This window comes from Nanorana parkeri, unplaced genomic scaffold (assembly GCF_000935625.1).
Source record: "Nanorana parkeri isolate BGI_ZX_2015 unplaced genomic scaffold, ASM93562v1 scaffold136, whole genome shotgun sequence".
In the NCBI taxonomy this organism is placed as follows: domain Eukaryota; kingdom Metazoa; phylum Chordata; class Amphibia; order Anura; family Dicroglossidae; genus Nanorana; species Nanorana parkeri.
The window spans coordinates 1965387-1986084 of NW_017306404.1; the positions used below are offsets into that span (position 1 = coordinate 1965387).

Sequence of the window (20698 nt, forward strand, 5' to 3'; positions counted from 1 at the left end):
AGAGCAGGGAACATCCGTTCACTGATCTCCTCCATGTTCTATGGAACCGGGATCAACGCATATTGCATCATTTCCTGTCCCATAGCTGCCATTGCTGAGCTCCTGAAGCCCAGCAATAAGCTATTGAAGTGTGATCTGTACTTTAATAGCTTATTAAGAGTGTAAAGGTTATACTTTTGGACACCCAGTATGATCCTAAAGAGTACCTGCCACCACCAATATGCAAGGGGGTGAGCTTGTAGGCCCTCCTATGTGATAGCAATTAAAGTAAAGTTTAAAAAAATTAAAAAAAGGATTAAATACATTAAATATAAAAATAATAAAACAAACTTTTAAAGACCCCCGTTCCCATGAGCATACGCATTGTCACGTAAACATGCATCGGGTGCGCCTACGTACGAAAACGAGGATTGGACTACACATGTTGAGCATCGCCGCACACACCAGAGTGAGAGCAATAATTCTAGGGTCAATATTTACGCATATCTCTAAACTAATGACCTGTAGGGGCTTTTAAAGCGTTGTGTATGGACTTTTCGGGGTACTGAATTCTCTCGCAGCTTCACAGAAGCACTCACTTTTTAACCTGGGCATGTTGGGTATTTATTTACTTGTTGTAACTCCTTTCTTTTATATTTTACAAAAAATGATGGTTTTATGGCACTAAATGTAACTTGAGTGCATTTTTCACTAAACTTTTTAAGTTGTGCTAATGTCGTGCAACAAAAAAAACCTGTTAATGTCGCTTTTCCCCGTAGCGATCCTCCGACCGGAACTTCCTGGTTGCGGGGTAGGAGAGGATGCAAGGACCCACTAGAAAACAAGGAATTGAGAAATAAAAAAATTTAAAAATTGCAATATGTAAGATGGCCTCCAAGTAATACAAATTAAAAAAAAAAAAAAGCTTTAATATCAATTTAAGTTTTTTCACTGCAGAGGAGAAAGACATCTAAGGTACCAGAAATCCAGGCAAATAAAATCTTAACCCTTGCAGCGAGGCTACCCCTACAATGCAGGGGTTGAATGCTCTTTTTCATCTAGTGCCTAAAATAAGTTATACTCATCCGAACCATGATCACAACTGATTGCTAGATGGTCCTTTCAGCCTGTCTCCCCCTACACTACAGTGATCTAAGGTCTAGTTAGTCATCAAATCCTATACAATGAATAGGACGTGAGGAGACCAAGGGACATTCCATTGCTGGAGGGGAGACAGGCTGAAATGACTGGTCTAGGAGCTAGCTGGGATTGTTATTTTAGATGCTAGATGAAAATGAGCACTTAACCCTTGCAGTGCAGGAGTAGTCCCACTTCAAGGGTTAAGATTGTATTTACCTGGAGTTCTTCTTTCAGCCATTCAGTGAATTTATACAACTTAAATATGTAAATAAAGACATAATTTGACAAACTGGCTAGAGGGCTGCTGTGTCTGAGAAAATCTTTAGGCCAGTAAGAGAAATGTTTGTCTGCTTAGCCTCCAACAGTTTAACAGTTGGGCACACCCTAATCACTAGACATGTGCATTCAGATTCGGACGAAGCTGCAAATCAACAAAATTCAGTTGATTCGGCGGTTCGTCCCAATCCGAAATAACACATTTATTATATGCCCGCAAATACTAACACTATATTCGAGCATAAATAAATTAGTTTGCTGAACGAGCTGCGACCATATTGGCCTACGGCATGTACTGCGCAGGCGCGCCACCATCTTTGAGTATATATTGGTATACACCAAGATGGCGGCGCCCGAACATACGAGCGCCGCCATCTTGGTGTTTACCATGATACACTGAAAGATGGTGGTGCGCCTGCACAGAAAGGACCAGCGGCCAACATGGCCACTGCTCGTTTTGCATTCTCAATGTGCGGTTTCGGATTCAGGGGCTCGTTGCTGCTGAATCCGAAAACAGCAGAAAAATTTGTTTTCTTTGATGATATGAATGGAAACGTTTTTCGTTTTCATTTGTTTCATCAGAAAATATTTTTTTTGCAGTGCACAGTGCACGTGTCTACTAATCACCCGCGTATGCAAATGGCTGATGGCATGTTGATGGCAGAGGAAACTCCCATGATCCCCAGCCCCAGGGAGCCCGGATGCCCCATGCAACTGCTCTCAATTGTGCTGCTGCTTTGTGGCACCTGGCTTCTCCTTAGCCTGGCAGTGTGAGTCTGCAGGCCAGGCAGAGTGGGAGGTGAAGTCCTCGCAAGGTTACCCCGCTCTCCTACAAGCAGTTCAGCCCCAAAGTGCCCCAAGAAGACCCTGGATGCCAGCGGAAGGTACGAGGGCAAGATCACCTGCAACTCAGAGTGCTTCAAGAAGCTGATCCGAAACTAAAATAAGGACATTATTTTCAAGGATCAGGAGAACACAGGGGCAGACAGGCTCATAACACAGGTGAGGGGCTCAGCGGTGGCAAAATGACACAGGTGAGGGTCCCAGGGGTGTCAGTATTATACAGGTGAGGGGCCCAGTTTTTTATACAGTGGTATAGTCTGAACCCAAGCAGCAACCTACAGAAGAAGGCAAACTGCAGGTACCATCAGACAGACTGCTTTACCTGCACATAGCCTATGTTTACGAAGTTATGTTTTCTTCCCCAGATTGTAACAATAAAAAGAACTAAAAACAACGCAAAAAATATAAATCTCGGGATACTTTACATATTTAATACTTTCCCAGCATGACCACTATTTCATCAAAATAATTAAGACATTTAAAACCACTAATTATTAATAGGTTTGTTTGAAACATAAAGTCTTTCTTGGTCAATTTCCTGCAATGTAAGTGAAAAAATTGAGTCATTTGTAACAAAAGAGTGATATCTACCAAGAATACTGAGGAAGGGTTGCCTGCAGAACTCCAGCATGTCGTAAATAATAATTGTAATATGCACTTTTGCAATTTCCTTGGGGTAAGGTGGGAAGCAGAGTACAGGCTGCTTCCAGTTGTATTGCTAGATCCATGTATGAGCTTCATATTAAGTTATTAGCCTCAAACTGCTACTAGTTTTAGAATTCACAGAATAACTGTTTTTCTTACTACAGAGAAACAAAATTAGCAGTTATCTCAGTTTGATATTGAGCATCTGGAGTTGAAATGCTACTAAAGTCCAAATTTGGATGCCACAAAACACTGAGTGGCTTTTTCAGTTTTTGGAGCATTTAACTAGCTTATACCCTGTCTAGTGAAAGGGCTGTAGGATAATTGAAACTCAGAAGCCTGCAAATGCTGTCTGCAGGGTTGGCCCTCTGAGAGATAGAGGTAACCTGAGAGTGAGACCTGAGACTGCTATTTCTGTAACCTATCATCTGTTATCAGATAAAGTGACAATAAACTCAGGAGCACAAATCTCTGAATTTGTGCTGACACTGTCCTTCCTTCTGGAGGGTGGCTACTTTTCGACCTCATGGTCCCCGTGCGTGTGTTGTAAGGTATCCACTGCTCTACGCTCACTCCTGTGATGAGCTACAATCTCACATTTAGTTTACTAATTTGTATTGAGATTGTAGTCAAATACAGGAGTGAGCTACTTTACAATACACAAACAGGATCCATGGGGAACAAAAGTAGCCACAATCCGGAAGGAAGGACAGTGTCAGCATGCATTCAGAGATGATTTGAGGATCTACAGCTGAGTGATTGACAAATAAGATACATTTTTGTTAATAGGTTTGGTACTTGAATTTATTCACTCATGAGTTTAGTGCCACTTTCAATAAATATTTTTTTTAAATTCTTCCTAAGTGAGTGTGTGCATATTATTTTATTCTCATTTTATTGAAGGACATGAAGTGGCATTATTTCCCCCCCAATGCTGCTCCAAGCACTTACCTTGTTTGATGCTTCTTGATGCAATCATCTTCTTCCTTCCACTCGCTTACGACAGTCCCTCCAGCGCTGGTGCTTGTCTCTGATCCAGTGCAGACTTCTCGTGTCCCACGGAGTCTGTCCGGCGTGCACACATCTGGCTGCCTTGCTGCGTCCATTCAATTTCATTGTCCCTTTTCCCCTCTACCCTTTGGTGTTATTTACTGCACATTCACCCACTCAGTTCCTCCTTCACAGCTGTTCGGGAGCCAGGCGTTCTTAAGGCGGGAGTGGGCGGTGCTGAATCAGGTAAGTAATAGGGTGTTTGCCTACTTTTTTAATAAAAGGGGCATATATCTACTGCCTGCTGGCAGTAGATATATGCCAAAAAAGAGAGACTATAATTCCACTTTAAATCCTAAAAAAACCTCCCCTTGTAGTAGGCTATCCCCGCGCTGTATTGGTTAATTGCTCATTTTTGTCTAGGGGAATTCTTTAAAGTAGTTTTACCTGATCCCCTATAAGGTAAAGATGACAGCCATGCATGCACACAAACGTGCCTATAGAACTGGATGGAAATATGCTGTGGTACGCATGCCCGCACAATCAGAAATACGCACAAAGAGTCACCAACGGCAGGCGCACAGGAAGTGACACGACAGGCATTAGCCTGCCCTGCTCACTGTGCTGATGGTCTTTCAGCTGTGTGCGTTTGTTACCTGTGCCCGTGATCCTGTTGAAGACTTTGCCTGCGACTTGGATTGTTTGGACTCCTCTTGATTGCTGCCTGCTCCTGATCTCGGCCCGTATCCTGGACTTGTTTATTGCCTCACTATTTTGTACCTTGCTGCCCGGCTGGCTCTGATCCTCCGCTATCCTTGATTCCGTTCTTGCTTCCCGAATAGGCTGATCCACTCCTGGACTTTCCTGAACCTGTGCCTGATTCCACCTGCGGCACTCATGCTCCTTGCTTTCCTCTCACACCCTGTTCTCACTTCCAGGGGGTGTAGGATGCGAGAAGTAAGAGAAGCCTCCTCAGCTATTGTTCTCTCATCAGGTACGTAATATCCCCGCTCTCCCTGACTCCAAGACCAGTGACTGTAGTCTCTTCCCCCCTCCACTCCAACAGTTAAAGACCAGCTGACATCCTCACATCTAATGCAAGGGCCATATCCCTGCATTAGATGTGAGGACACAAGGAACTTCCACAGCCAGGGTGGATGGGAGAGAGGGGAGCACTGACCACCAGGGAAGCAGGGATCAGATAAGTAATACAGTTTAAAAAAAAGTGCTCCTGCTGGTGGCCAGTGATCATAGCTAAAAAAAAGTCATTCTATGGTAACATGAAGTCACAGACACAATATTGTACAGCTGTATCAGATTAGGGAGATATTTCAAATTCTTAACAGGGACAGTTAGAAGTTTGTTCTGATAGTTTGAAAAACATATCTCTATTTTTACATATAGTCAGAGACACATTTTTTTTTGCTTTAAGTAAGGTTTAAAAATCTTTTTTGGCAGTAAAATACATTGAAAATATGATGTTTTTAATAAAAGGCTAGCAGGTGTGGGCCCCCTTGACCTCTTGCAACGGGTTCACATAAATACACATCATCCGCTGTAAGTGGTTATACAACGAACACGGCTGCTGCTACAGACGTGTTCTTGGTACTGTTTTAAACAGCAGATGATTGCTGTTTAAATACAAGTGATTTGGCATCTGTACAGGTGCCGGATTGCTTGTATGGTGTGGCGCTGTATGTGCCACCGTCAACTTCCTGGGCTCCGTTGTCCCCCGTGCAGACCCAGGACCAGTGTGGTGGGTCTCACCTGATTATAGGGAGGATCGGGAGATCAGCAGGCTTCCAGCCTTCCAGTTCGATCATTGGACACAGAAGTGATGTGCATTACATCACTTTTGGTGTCACTGTGCACATTCTCTGGCTCCTAGAGCCAGAAGAAGAAGCTGGTGAAGCAGATCTCTGCACATAATGCAATATTTGGGGTGTTTTCTGTAATTTAATGATGCTGTAATGTTTATTTCTACAGTGAAAAATTACTTTTGGTGTTCTTATTCAAATTGGAGCTTGAGCACAAATAATTAAATATACTTATTAATTAATTATTTATAATTAATTAGAATTATAATAATAATATTTGGGGTTTTGTTTCTGGGAAGAAATACTCTAATGCTGTTTTAAATATGGTTGTTAGAGGTCCTATTCTAACTGGGGTTTGATTGCCAATAAATTAGATCCGTGAACTCTTTCTGGGAATAAATGATAATATAATGGTGATTTCAACATTTAAACGTGGCTGTTGGTGGTCTTTTTCAAAATGTGGCTTGAGTGCCAAATAATTAATACTGGGAATTAATTCACTATAATATCTGTAAAAAAAATAAGTCAAGGCAACTGGACTTGCTGTATTTTTCTTGAAGACGTTTCACTGGTCATCCAACCAGCTTTCTCATTCTGAATTGAGAAAGCTGGTTGGATGACCAATGAAACGTCTTCAAGAAAAATATAGCAAGTCTAGCTAAATAAGTCAAGGCTAAAATATAGCCTTGACTTATTTTTTACAGACATACCATGACCTGGATGAATGAGAACCTTCACAGACAACTCACTATAATATTTGAGTGTTTTTTTCTGGGAATAAATTTCACTGTAGTATAGATTTCTAGCTTCAAAATGATGTTGGTGGTCCTGTTCAAAATTCGGCTTGAATGCAAACAAATTACTACTGGGAACATAGGCTCCATTTTTTGGGCTTTTTTTCTGGGAATGTTGATTTATATATTTTACAATGTCTGTTGATGGTCCCCTTCAAATTGGGTCCCAGTACAAATAATTTTATACTTGTAAAAACATTTTTGTGGTCTTTTTTGTAGAATAAATTAAACTTTAATGTTGATTTTTTGGTTTTTACAATGTCTGATAGTTAGACATGTAAGCCGGTAAAAAATTAGTTTTGTTTTATTTAAAATGTTTTATTTTTGTGGGTATTAGGTGTGAATGACATTTCATAGTTACATAGTATTTGAGGTTGAATAAAGACATTAGTCCATCAAGTCCAACCTATTAGGATCTCATTCTAGGAGTACCTGTACCCCTGTATATTACGGTCCCTTAAGAAATCGTCCAAAAGTTTCTTGAACAATTCCACATTCTTTGCTGAAATCACCACCTGTGGCAGTGAGTTCCAGACCCTAACTGATCTTACTGTGAAGAACCCCCTTCGCCCCTTGTGCTGGAATTTTTTTTCCACCAATTTTAGGTGGTGGCCTCTAGTTTTTGTAATGGAGTTAATTTTAAACAGTTTATCGCTAATGTTGCTACCACCATTGAACATTTTGTACATGGAGATCATATCCCCCCTTAATCTCCTCACCTCCAATGTGAACATGTTTAAATTTAGTAGCCTTGTCTCGTAGCTCTGGTCCTCCATACCCCTAATTAGTTTGGTTGCCCTCCGCTGGACTTTTTCCAACTCAAGGACATCTTTTCTTAGTACTGGTGACCAGAACTGGACCGCGTACTCCAGATGAGGTCGAACCAATGATCTATAAAGTGGCAAAATTATAGACTTGTCCCTGCAATACATCCCCTTTTTAATACAGGACAAGACCCTGCTAGCTTTGTTTACAGCAGCCTGGCACTGCAAACTACCTTTCAGTTTGTGGTCTACAATGACCCCCAAATCCTTCTCCATTTCTGACTTCCCCAGCGGCATACCCATAATTGTATAACCCATTTGTTTATTTTTAATTCCAAAGTGCATTACTTTGCATTTATCGACATTAAACCTCATCTGCCACATTAATGCCCACTCCCCTATTTTATCCAGGTCCTCCTGTAATGTTATAGTGTCTAAGTCCGTGTCTATTACCCTCCCTATTTTGGTGTCATCCGCAAACACGGAAATATCGCTGTTAACACCCTCCCCGATGTCATTAATAAATAAGTTGAACAATATGGGACCCAGCACAGAACCCTGAGGCACACCGCTCATTACACTAGCCCAGTCTGAAAAGGTGCCATTTACAGATACCCTCTGGACCCGTTCCCGTAGCCAGTTCTCTATCCACGTACACACCACCTCATCTATGCCCATAGCTCTCAGCTTGTGTAGCAAGCGTTTGTGTGGTACCATATCAAAAGCTTTTGAGAAATCCAGATATATCACATCTACCAGCTTACCTCCGTCCATATCTCTACACCCCCCCTCTTAAAAAGTTAGCAAGTTAGTTAAGCAGGAACAATCTTTCCTGAACCCATGCTAATTGTCATTAACTATCCCGTTTTCCTGAACAAATTTTACCAGATAATCCTTTATTATGCCCTCTAGCATTTTACAAACTACCGATGTTAGACTGACATTGCCCTCTCTCCCAGCTATTCCTATCTGCGAGTGAAGATTGACTTCTCCCTCTTCCCCTATATTAGGAGGTTTATAGCAAATACCCACCAGAAGTTTACGGCTAGCATCCGTCATATCTAGCTCTAGCCATAGAGTTTCCACTTCTTCCCCATTATTTGACGCAATATCGTTCCTTATATGCACATTTAAATTATTTTTTACGTACACTCACTCTCACGCACACTCACTCACTCACTCTCACGCACACACTCTATTACAAAATGAAGAGTATGGCACACTACCAAAACTCAGATGTTGGCCTTATAAAAACCGTATATGTGGTGGAAATACAATACTGCTCATTATATATATATACATACATACATACATACATACATACATACATACATACATACATACATACATATACATATACACACACACACACACGTATTGGGACGCCTGCCTTTACACGCACGTGAACTTTAAGGACATCCCAGTCTTAGTCCGTAGAGTTCAATATTGAGTTGGCCCACTCTTTGCCGCTTTAACAGCTTCAACTCTTTTTTGGGAAGGCGTCCACAAGGTTTAGGAGTGTGTCTATGGGAATGTTTGACAATTCTTCCAGAAGCACATTTGTGAGGTCAGGTACTGATGTTGGAGAAGGCTTGGCTCGCAGTCTCCGCTCTAATTCACCCTAAAGGTGTTCTATCGGGTTGAGGTCAGGACTCTGTGCAGGCCAGTCAAGTTCCTCCACCCCAAACTCGCTCATCCATGTATTTTATGGACCTTGTTTTGTGCACTGGTGCACAGTCATGTTGGAACAGGAAGGGGCCATTCCCAAACTGTTCCCACATAGTTGGGAGCATGAAATTGTCCAAAATGTCTTTGTATGCTAATACCTTAGGAATTCCCTTCACTGGAACTAAGGGGCCAAGCCCAACTCCTGAAAAACAACCCCACAGCATAATCCCCCCTCCACCAAACTTTACACTTGGCACAATGCAGTCAGGCAAGTACCGTTCTCCTGGCAACCGCCAAACCCAGATGCGTCCATTGGCTTGCCAGACAGAGAAGTGTGATTCATCACTCCAGAGAACACGTCTCCACTTCCCTAGAGTCCAGTGGCAGCGTGCTTTGCACCACACTTGGTGATGTAATGCTTGGGTACAGCTGCTCGGCCATGGAAACCCATTCCATGAAGCTCTCTACGCACTGTTGTTGTGCCAATCTGAAGGCCACACGAAGTTTGGAGGACTGTAGCTATTGACTCTGCAGACAGTTGGCGACTTCTGTGCGCTTCAGCATGAGCTGACCCCACTGTCATTTTACGTGGCCTACCACTTCGTAGCTGAGTTGCTGTTGCTCCCAGTTGCTTCCACTTTGTTATAATACCACTAACAGTTGACTGTGGAATATTTAGTAGAAAGCAAATTTCACGGAACACCTGAATCCAATGATTTGGTGGGATGCCCCAATACTTTTGGCAATATAATGTAAACGAGATGCCCCGCCTCCTGCAAAGCCCGCACTGTACTGAGAGCAGCGCATTCCTTGTGACAGCCGCTGCTTGAGTCAGTGAGGCAGCCCCGGAGCCTCCATGCCGCGTCATTGACGGCCCAGCCTGCACGGCATCATAGGGGCCCGGGGACCACCAAAATTTTCTCACGGACCACCGGTTGGCAACCGCTGTTCTAGATCACAGACAGAAGCTTTGACAATCTGCTGTAGAATTTGATGATGCAATTTTAAATTCATTATTGCCTACATTTTTTGTCTTGGCAGTAAGAAAGCCAAGTACTCTTGCACCTTTTTATAGTTCCTCCACCGTGTTTCATAGTTCCTCCACCGTTTTTCATAGATCACATGAAGTGTTGGTGTTGATATGCAATGTTTTTTGTTTTCTGTCGCTTAAACCAAACGGTAAGTAAATGTTATACATGCAAAGAAAAAAAGTACATACTTACCTCTCCCAGCACCTGCACCACCGAATGCGGTGTAATTAAATTGCAGTCTGCATACTCTTCAGATCGACACATCTAGGAGTGTCAATCTCCTGGTCCCCGACTGTGCTCAGTGGTTCCTTCCACCGGCCCCTATATCACTACTGTGGCCTGTAGTGACCTAGGGTCCACAGGTGGAACCACAGAGCGCAGCAGAGGACTAGATATATAACATTTTTGGAAGTGTTAGTTTCTGAATAGACTATTTCTATTCATTGGAGCAACATTCAGCAGCACAGGCAGCAGGAGAGGTAAGTTTTACTTCTTTGCAGGGACACAATTTATTGTTTAGTGACAATGACACTTAAGATTGATACTTTGTAAGTGACTGACTTATGTTATATATACCAACTTGTCATGCAACAAATGTGCTCTCTCTCTTCCCCCCCCCAGCCCCCCCCCACAATCCACCCACAAGCTTTAGAACTATAAGTCTTGCAAACACTTAGAAAAGTTGTCTTTTGCAAACTGGAGGAATGCTTGTTAGCCTTTGCAGGCACCTAGATAGCTTGCTTCTCAGATTCTTGGGCATGGGAAGTGGTTTCCAGGGGCTACAAGTTAGAGTTTCTCTTCCAGTTTCCTCCCCACACAAATCGGCAGATCAGTCATTGTTCCAGAATGGTTTTGGGGGTTCTACTCCAACCTGTCCACTGTTCTAAACCAAAAGTGGCCATCCACCCCATCTTGGATCTCAAGGCCCTACATTTTGTCATTTGTGACCAGAGATTTCACATGAAATCCACCAGGTCTGTTGCTTCTGGCCTCTGTGGATGTCAAGGATGCATTCTTGCATGTCCCCAGCACAGAATTGATTCCGGTTTTAAACTGGAGGGGGTTAATGGATGAATTAATTGAAGTTCCTATAAAATGATCACACCATTACCCCGTGACTACGCCCTGACGAAGCCACAGGAGCAGGGGCGAAACACGTCGACGTTTCCGTGGTGTGCGTGGACTACCCTGAACCACCGAGGATTATGCAGACATTATTTCAGCATGTCCTCTTAAACTGACTACAAACCATGAACTAACAACTCTTCTACCATTTGATGTTCCAACCAAGGGGATAACCGGTTAGTACCCACTGTGCAGCCCCCGAACTAGAGTGTTATACTTGAAAGGAAATCTTTCCGGGAAAAGAAACCCAAACTGGATAATTGGGATTACGTGCAGTGTCCATGAGCCGGCTCCTCGATAACCAATCTGGGAAGATCGTGAGTTATATACATAGTTGAAATTACAATCTCTATCTGAGCAATGTTGAATAGATCTTTTGATCCAAATACGTGAAACCGTCATAGTTATTCTTGCATGTGAGCAGATTTGACATCCTTGGTGGAATAAATCAACGATGGAAGACCAATCTGGATGAAATGTTGTATGGTACTACTGACTATATTCTATCCATGTACTGTATCTCGGCTAAACATCTATAAAAGGAATGAGAAATGACCCACTAGGTCCCCTTTAAACTCACATCTATAATCCATGACGGATAATAAATGTAAGCCGAGATATTGCTATCTGACGGAAAACCGAGATATGGTTATCTCTTGATGAACTGCGTTTTATAATATGAAGACAGGCAGTCTTCAACCCCATCTATCAGTTTTCTCTGCATAGATTGGCTTCAAATCAGCGAAGGGAACACTTCAATGGGAATTAAGCCTCCATGTAATTAAGGGGCAGCTTGTTTCATGGTGACACAGTATCAATGTTGGATGGTGAAGACAGGGTTAACCCACTAGGTATTAATGTGGTTGTACATGCAAGATAACGTTGTTTTTAAGAGTGTTTTGTTTTTTTCTGGAGTTGGTGCAATTTTTTGCATGCATAGTTTACTTACTTAATAAAGCTATATATTTTTTCTACTTATGGTCTGGATTAACTTCTTCCGGTCACTGCACAGAACGGTGCTTGCGACCATTTCTTGTTTTCTTACGTAAAATATTTATCTCCCTTTTTTTAATAAAAGTTAATTTTCTACTCCCTTTATTTGCTTCAGCATGGCATTGCATGCTATTGTTGAGCCTTCCATAGGTGGAAGGCAGAAATTTCTCCGTGGGATGTATCCTTGCCTTTTTGCAGGATATCTTCCATGTGTTTCACCCTGGTTGCTCCCCTGTGACTCCATGGGATCTAAATTTGGTTCTCTTGGTACTTCAAAAAGAAGCATTTGAACCTATCGGGTATATTCCCTTATCCACTCTCACCCACAAGGTGGTGTTTCATGTTGCCCTCACCTCTGTGAGGCAAATGTCACTGCTGGCTGCCTTATCCTGTAAAGAACCCTTTCTCATCTTGGACAAGGTGGTGTTGGTACCCAGGATGTCCTTCAAACATTAGGTTGTTTGAGCCTTCAGCCGCAACCAAGCCATCGTTTTTCCATCCCTTTTGTCTGGTTCCAGTTCATCAGCAGAAGCTTTCCCTCCAGTGTCTGGATGTGGCTTGGGATGTGAGATTCTCAGGCTCACAGCAACTGCTTCCTTCAGAAAGACTGACACTGTTCAATCCTGTGATAGAATTCCATCCTTGTCTGTCAAGACCCATTGTGCTAGATCTGTGAGTGCCTCTTGGGCTCTTCAGCATCAGGGTACGGTTTCCCAGATTTGTAAGGCTGTCACCTGGTCTTGTGTTAACACATTTAGTACATTTACCAGGTAGATGTGAAGCCCTCACCTGAGGCCAGCTTTGGACAAATAGTTCTGCATGCGGCTCTACGACCTGCAGGCAGTCTCCAGTTCTGTTTCGGTTGGCCTGATGTTTTGTTTGCCATATTGCACACCCCTCAGTAGGATTGCTTTTAGAAGTCCTAAGTGAAAAAGACAGTCTGTGTTCCTCAATAGATGAAAAATAAAGGTTTGGTTTTTTTTGTTTTTTTACTCGCCGTAAAAATCCTTTTCTTGTAGTCTAATGAAGCTCCCACCACTGTGTTTATGAGCATGCTTCTCGTACTGCTTAGCTACTCCTGCTGGGAGTAGGAGGGGTATCCTTGGCTGCCCTACATTTTTTTTTTTATTTATTTTTTTTTGCTTGCCAGCATCCAATCCTTCTGTAGACGGCAGTATAACCCGAGACTTAATGACTTGCGTTATCCCTCAATAGATTAAAGTATTTTATGGCAAGTACAAAAATCCAATTTTTCTTTCAGTTCTACTAGTGTATTTCCACTTTTGCAGTCAAATAATTAAAAATAAATGTTTCTTACCCTTTTTTAGATGCGTCTGTGCAGCAAGCTTTGAACAGTAGAACAGTAGAAAGGCATCATGGCACACTCACAAACTAGCATGTAAAACAACTTGTCTCACCACTAAGGACAATGACAGAGGTTTGGATACACGTCTTCTGCAAAGGATGTGTAAGCCGCACTGCCGCGCCAAGGCACCTCTTATAGTGCGGTCCTAACTCTAAACTATGAGAGTCTCCATCTTGGAGCACATGGGGCAGAAGATATCAAATTGGGTGCAGGCCTGTCAGGAGGACGCCCCACCTCCTTAAAGGTACAGAAACACAGAAGGGATCCCGCACATCCCATTGGCAGCTGAGAAACCCCATGCGTCGCTGCACCAGATCGGTAAAGCAAAACAAACGACAACCGCACTCAACAATTTGTTACCAGTTATACAGTAAGGTGCTACCTTACTGTATAACTGGTAACAAATTGTTGAGTGCGGTTGTCGTTTGTTTTGCTGTGCAGCAAGCTTCTCTCGGTTTTAAAGTCAGGAAATTTGTGCTGTCCCCATAGAAAGACTAGGGACACTGAGCTTCTTCACATTACAGTGCTTCTAGATCTTAAACCCTTAGGACAGACAGTTTTTAAATCTAGTTTATAACTGATAATGAGATGTGCCAGAACAGTACAGTTAATATCAACCTGCCCAGCCTCCTTACAGTGAGGAAAATTTAGCAGAGAAAAACTTTTCTTTCAGAACAGAGCATGTAATGTGCAAGCAACATTTTTTTTTTATTTTTTTTTTACATTTTGTTTTAAGTTATGCTATGTGAATGAGAACATGCTACAAATATAAAATGTGTGTTATCCCAATTCGGCTACAAAGTGTAAATGCACTTTAAGTCACATGATTGGTTGTGTTTTCTTGCTTTTAACAGATCTAACCACTTGTTGGCAATGGTCGTATATGCATATGATTTGCATCCATGATTTTAATTTGCTGCAAATAAGGCATTTGTCATCACCCCGGTTTTAAAGGAAAAGTGTCATAGGAGATTCATAAACTGCCTTTTGCTCTGACCTTGCCACTTTCTGAATCGCTGTTCCCATAACAAGTATGCAGATCAGGGGAACCAATGTTACTTTTTCATTGTCCCTTTTTGGAGGGATTCCCGTAATTTCCTGTCCAGGAGATACAATGGGAAATGCAGGTAAATATTTCCCTCTATCCTTGATCTGGTTGGTGGCAGCTGACAAATTTTGGATACCCTATTACTTTTTCTGCTGGAGCCTACAAAGGAAGAACATACAAAATCTAGAACATTAGTTATTATGTTGACTATTTAAATGTTAGATTCTTTTTAAATCATTCTAATGAGCAATAATTCTTAAAATAGGGCAATAGATGACAAGTATAGCAGGAGGGAAGAGTACAGAGGGTTTACACAAGAATTCAAGGAAAAGGACGGCTACAGACCAGATGTAAAGATTGAGTATGTGGATGAGACTGGAAGGAAACTTTGTCCAAAGGAGGTAAGCTCCATCCCTCCTTTCCTCTTGCTGCCTTCAAATGGACAATTTTTTATTTTTTTTTTACTTTGTTTACTTTTTTGACACAGGCTTTTAGACAACTTTCTCATCGGTTCCATGGCAAAGGCTCAGGAAAAATGAAGACAGAGAAGCGCATGAAGAAATTGGATGAGGAAGCAGTAAGTTGTTGTTTTTTTAGATACCGTAATTTAAAAAAAAAAACTGTAGAGGCATAATATGTTCTAAGCCCAGATTCTTGGTGCTTTAATATAGAACTATTTTTTCTTCTATATCTGGGTTTTTTTTCCCAATCCAGTGACAAACAAAAGCTCTTTCCACTAAATGAAGAAATATATGCATGTGTAGATGTTGACATGTTTGTCAAAATGTAAGGTTTTTCATTTTTCTTTCTTTTACCAGCTTCTAAAGAAAATGAGCTCCAGTGATACTCCTCTAGGTACAGTGGCACTTCTACAGGAAAAGCAGAAAGCTCAGAAGACCCCTTACATTGTCCTTAGTGGGAGTGGCAAGAGCATGACAGCGTGAGTAACAAAAATGATGACAATCTTGTTTATACCCAGAATGTGGTATGCTTGCTTGCTGCGGGCTGCCTGTTTGTATTTTTCCATTTCAAAGTTTTGACTACTTTTTGTAGATTAACCAGTTTGCTACAAAATGAAGAGTATGGCACACTACCAAAACTCAGTGACCTGGGTCAGGAAGACCTAAGAACACAATGCAGCCGCGCACCTTATTTTTGAGTGTTGAAGTGAAAGGAATTTTGAAAGGACTCCGCCTCAATGCACAAAATGTTTGTACTGCACTCTGTGACTTGGCCCTTAGTTAAAACCAGGAGCCCGACAATAACTCAGATGTAGCTGAACATTTTGGCCTTAGTGAAAAACAGTATATGTGGTGGAAAGACAATACTGCTCATTACCCTAAGAACATTATTTCCACATGGAGTGGTGGTAAAATCATGTTGTGGGGATGTTTTTTTTTTTTTAATCTGTAAGGACTGGGAACTGGTCAGGAATGAGGGTGTTGGCATACCACATGCAGGAAGCCTGCAAAAAGGTGTGACTAAATATATGAACTGCACAACAGAGCAGATACATGAATCGAAACACTCAGCTAAAGTTACACTGGTATTATTTAAACCAAAAAGCTAAATGTCTTATAAATGTGTGTCCACAGTTAGAGCTGTGAAAATGTGGCATAGACTAGTTCTAGCTAGCTTGGTTAACTATTTTTTTTTTGTATCTGGATGTATTCCTAAATGCACAGAATATTACTGGATATTGAGCTCTTAGAGGTATATTAAGCATCAGAGATTGTTGATCCAACCCCTGGATCAACATTGGGTAATTGGGGGCATAGTGTTCCGTTTAGGCTTTTCCCTTTTTTTTATAGGTTGAACTTGTCTTTTTTCAACCTGACTAACTATGTAAGACTTGCAGCTGTTGCAAGGAATCAAAGATGAATCCAAAACATGTCTGCCTTTTAGTTTATTTACACTTTGTTACAATAAAAAACAACAACTTTGCACCAAGTATAATGTATGTTCTGCAGTTCAAATGAAAATAATTGCAGGTACATCCATTTTAATTCCAGGTTGCAATACTACAAAATGGCCAAAAATAAGAGACTGCGTATACTAATGAAGTACTGAATATACTGTATGTTGCGTTAACCCCCTCTATTATAGGTGAATAAGAGTCAGACGATGGGGAATACAGATCTCCATCCGCTCTCTGATATATTATAGTACAAGCGTGTTTATTAATGCGCATAGGTCCTCCCACATTGCTATAGTAACAAACCAGCAAGTAACGGGATTCTAACTGCTGTTCAGCTCTTGATATATAAGGTTAGAGATAAAGTATGCCAGACATTGAGGTGTCCACAGAAGGTCTGTATGATCTGTCCTTCACCTGGAAGAAGGGGTCCAAAGATGTCTCCAGCATAATAGCAGGGGAGGCACACACACCCCTCCTGAAACAAATTCTTACGATCAGTTCAAAATTCCCGCCACAGGATCTTCAATCATCTCTACTGAGGGTTGGGTTGTTATCTAAACTGCAATCAGCGGATTCATCTCTGCTCTGCTGAGCTCACTGTGCTGACCCCTCCTAATGAACAAGCACATACTCGGCTCTGAGGAGAGAGCAGAGAGGAGTCATCACATCTCCTCCATAGCTGTGTGTGTGTCTCCTGCACTTGTGTACTGTAGACCTTCTTCTCTCTGTGTCCTGTGTCTGTCTCTCAGATCTCTCCGGGGTCAGATTTACTCTCTGCTGCCCCAAGTCCAGGTTCCTCAATGTGCCCCCTCCTCCCCCCCCATTCTTGTCATTTATAGATGACTGTTAGAACAAATAAATTAAAAACACAATGGGGGAATTTATCAACACTGGAGCAGACAGAATCTGGAGCAGTTGCTCAGGGCAATCAATCAGCTTCTCTCTTCAGTTTGCTCAGGTAAGATTTGAAAATGAGAGAGAGATGCTGATTGGCTGCAGTGCAAATCTGCTCTAGATTTTGTCTGCTCCAGTTGTGATAGATCCCTCCCACTGTGCGGGGGATGCGTGGTGTCAGGGGATTGCAGGGTCACCAGGGATGTGTGGGGTCATCGGGAGATGTGCACAGCATGTCACCAGGGATGTGTGCGGTGTATCAGTGCATCCCCAATTGAAGATTTTTGTCTGGGGCACTGATGTGGATTGCAGTTTCCATCTTCTATTTGGATTGCTTTTGTATATGTAACATTTACCGGTTTGTGTGGCACATGTGATTGTGTGTAATAAGTACACTGGGGTTGACTTGGAATGATTTAGTTGAACATCGGGGGGTATATTGGTTTCACAGCGCTGTGTAAATCACATGATATACATATTGTCCGAGGACAGTGCAGAGTGACCGGGAGATGTGACTACAGTTGGAAGAAGAAATTCGTTATGTTGTCTCCAGTAATCGCTCAACAAAATATAACCGATTTCTTCTTCCAACTGTAGTCACATCTCCCGGTCACTCTGCACTGCCCAGGGGGAGGTACCAATATGAATATTAATGATGCTCATGCACGAGAGAAACAAAGCATTGTGGGAAAAGGAGTTTTTCCACTCCCTACAATGTACACAAGTCTGGCAGCCATATAAAAAAAAAATATATATGTGGAGCCTGAGAGGACAACTAAAAAAAAAAAAATGTAGTGTTTGTGATTTTTATCCAGGATCTGCATATGCCGCCATCATCTCACACCGTGTACATTGCTGCCATATGTTTTTTAAAAATGCCCCCGCAAAGGTGGAAATGTCCTTTTAAAAAAAATTGGCTCACAGTTTAAATGCCATACATGTAGGCTGAGCACTGCATTGCCTCAGCCCGGATGAAAAGCTACCTGTGTTGCGTGCTTGGTCTTGTCCTGCCTAGTATTTAGGACACGCAGTATGTTCAGTGAGGCCCTGGCACACACAGGAGCATGCGCTCTCCCTGTTTCAAGACCTGCACATGCTCTCCCTCCCCCTATCCAAGCAGTGGCTAAGCTCATAGTACTGCATAGAACATTTTTGCTAGAGGTGAACACACGTTTTACATTCGGGCAGTATAACTGAATTTGTCTTTAAATGAGCCTCAGACGGGTTAAGCAGCACAAAGAGTCAGGTGTACTGCAGCGCAAGGAGCATGCTTATGTGAGACCGAAAGTCAACTAGCTCATCAATGTGCTGTTTCTCCTTTCACTGTCCAGTCATAGGGTGGGGGTGAAATTGCAGAAGAGAAAAACCTGCCAGGCTTTGAGTCAGCTGTGTAAATCTCAGAACTGGATTGACAAATTCAAATCCTATTCAGATTATGTGTATTTACCGGTTTTTACTGTCATTCAGCAAATAAGTAAAACTCACTATGGAATTATGTGCTTAAGTGGAAACATCTTTGTGGTAATTATTTTCATTTATATTAATTTTAGGAACACGCTTATCAAATGAGTGTTGATGATATTTCCAGAATCTGTAGAAGAGATTTGGCTGGACACAAAATCATTCATCTTTTGTGCGATTTTTTTTTTTCACCACTTCCTATTCATGCAAAACCCTTTAATTTGGACAGAAGACTGGACAGAAGACTGCCAGAATCTAAGAGTGGATGTCATAAAGGACGACTGGGACTGCTGTATGCCGTTTTGCACCATCTGTTATTAAAGCAATGAGACTAGTTTTATTTTTTTTAAGTATTTGAAGTGATAGAAGGGTATGCTGGGATCCAGAAATGCTCCAAATTCTCTCATTACAAACACCAGGTAACCATTGGATCTTTAAATAAACTGTACAAACTGTACTAGTCGTAGTTTTTTTTTAATTAATTTAAATGCCTCTACTCCTTCATCCATGATGTGATTGTTCATATAGTGTGTTTTTGTTTGCAATGTGACATCAAACGTATAGCTTACTGCTACAAAACTTGTTTTTTGGAGGAAACAATGTCATTTTTCTTTCATTATCAATATTGATACTTGTATCGGTGCATCCCTAATTTTAGAGTATTTGGGCAAGTACTCTGCTAAATGCTCTGGTACTTGTCTACGAAACTGGAGCGTCCAGTCAGAGGGAGATCTCCCCCTGAATGCAAGTGCCAAGGGAGCATGGAGCTGGCTTCCTTTCCAATCAGGAAGCTGGGGGGTGGGTTATGACCCGGCTTCGTGATTGGTTAGGAAGCCAGGCTGCCTAGGAACAAGTGAAGCTGGTTTCCTAGTCAATCAGGAAGCTGGGAGGCGGGTCATGATGTGCTGCCCTGCTTCCTGATTGGTCAGGCAGCCTTTGGAAAGTGAAGCTGGTGTTCTTTCGCTAGAAAACCAGCTTCACAGGCAATCGGGACTTCCTGAAAAACCGTTGGCCAGCACAGGATATCTCCGTCCACTCACATCGTGACTCTATTTTTTTTTTGCTAGTGTCCTTAGGACAGCGGCCATGTTTTAGTCTGCTCTGCTGTTCTCTTTTTGGAAAATGTTCTATTCTCTACCGCTGGTAAATAAGTTAAATCCTGAAGGTTTCACCAGTCAGACAATGAGCACAGCTTGTCCAAGTTTTATTCTGATGTTCTCTCTGCGACAACTCTGACCTTCTGGAAGTTTAATCAGTCATCTGCAGCTACTTGTAGTTTCAGGCTGGGTATGAAACCATGAACAACTCTCCAGGTAACCAATCAGCGCAGGTTCCCAGTTCATCATTTATAATGTTCCATCTGCGAAACGCCTACAGTTCATACGGACTCTGCTCGTCAGATCATGCCAGTATGTCTCGGGGTTTTCTTTATAGAGTTATTGATCCAAAGCTGAGGCATTTTCCTGTCCCCTAGAAGGCTAAAGATGGGTTAAGAGAACTATGGCCCAAACTTTTTTTTTTTTTTTGCTAGTTCTCTTTAGGGTCACAAGGGGACATATACTAATGTCCTCCTGTGACCAAAAGCTCAGTGTATAGAGGGCTATTGACCGCCGTATGCTGACAGCGCAGAGCCATGGTGCAGCCAGGATGGATCCCGACAATATTGTCAGGATCCACCCAGCTGCCTAATTGGCAGCAGGCTGTGTCTGCCCCCTCCCCTATCCATCCCTCCAGTCGGGGCTAGAGGAACAGAAGGGAGGGGGGAATACCTGCGGGGAGCGGTGACTGACAATCATCTCCCTGCAGAGAGCGGTGACAAAGAAGCTGAGAATGTTATCGCTTAGTTCCCGATCAATAGAGCCGACGTGACAGCTTCAGTTCCCTGAGCCTTCATAGTGTATGCCTTGGTGACTCCATCTAATCAGTTCAGCCTGATCTACACCTTC

At 42.2% G+C, this 20698-nt stretch overlaps 1 protein-coding gene across 1 annotated transcript; it reads left to right on the forward strand.

Moving 5' to 3' along the window:
• The first annotated feature begins 376 nt into the window (after nt 1–376).
• On the forward strand, nt 377–18929 carry LOC108784995 (U4/U6.U5 tri-snRNP-associated protein 1-like). The gene is made up of 7 exons (XM_018553960.1): nt 377–448; nt 1996–2165; nt 4055–4119; nt 14744–14880; nt 14967–15056; nt 15298–15419; nt 18842–18929. Exons 1-7 carry the CDS (start codon nt 377–379, stop codon nt 18858–18860), a joined length of 675 nt encoding a protein of 224 aa, XP_018409462.1. The 3' UTR covers nt 18861–18929.
• Nucleotides 18930–20698: the final 1769 nt, after the last annotated feature.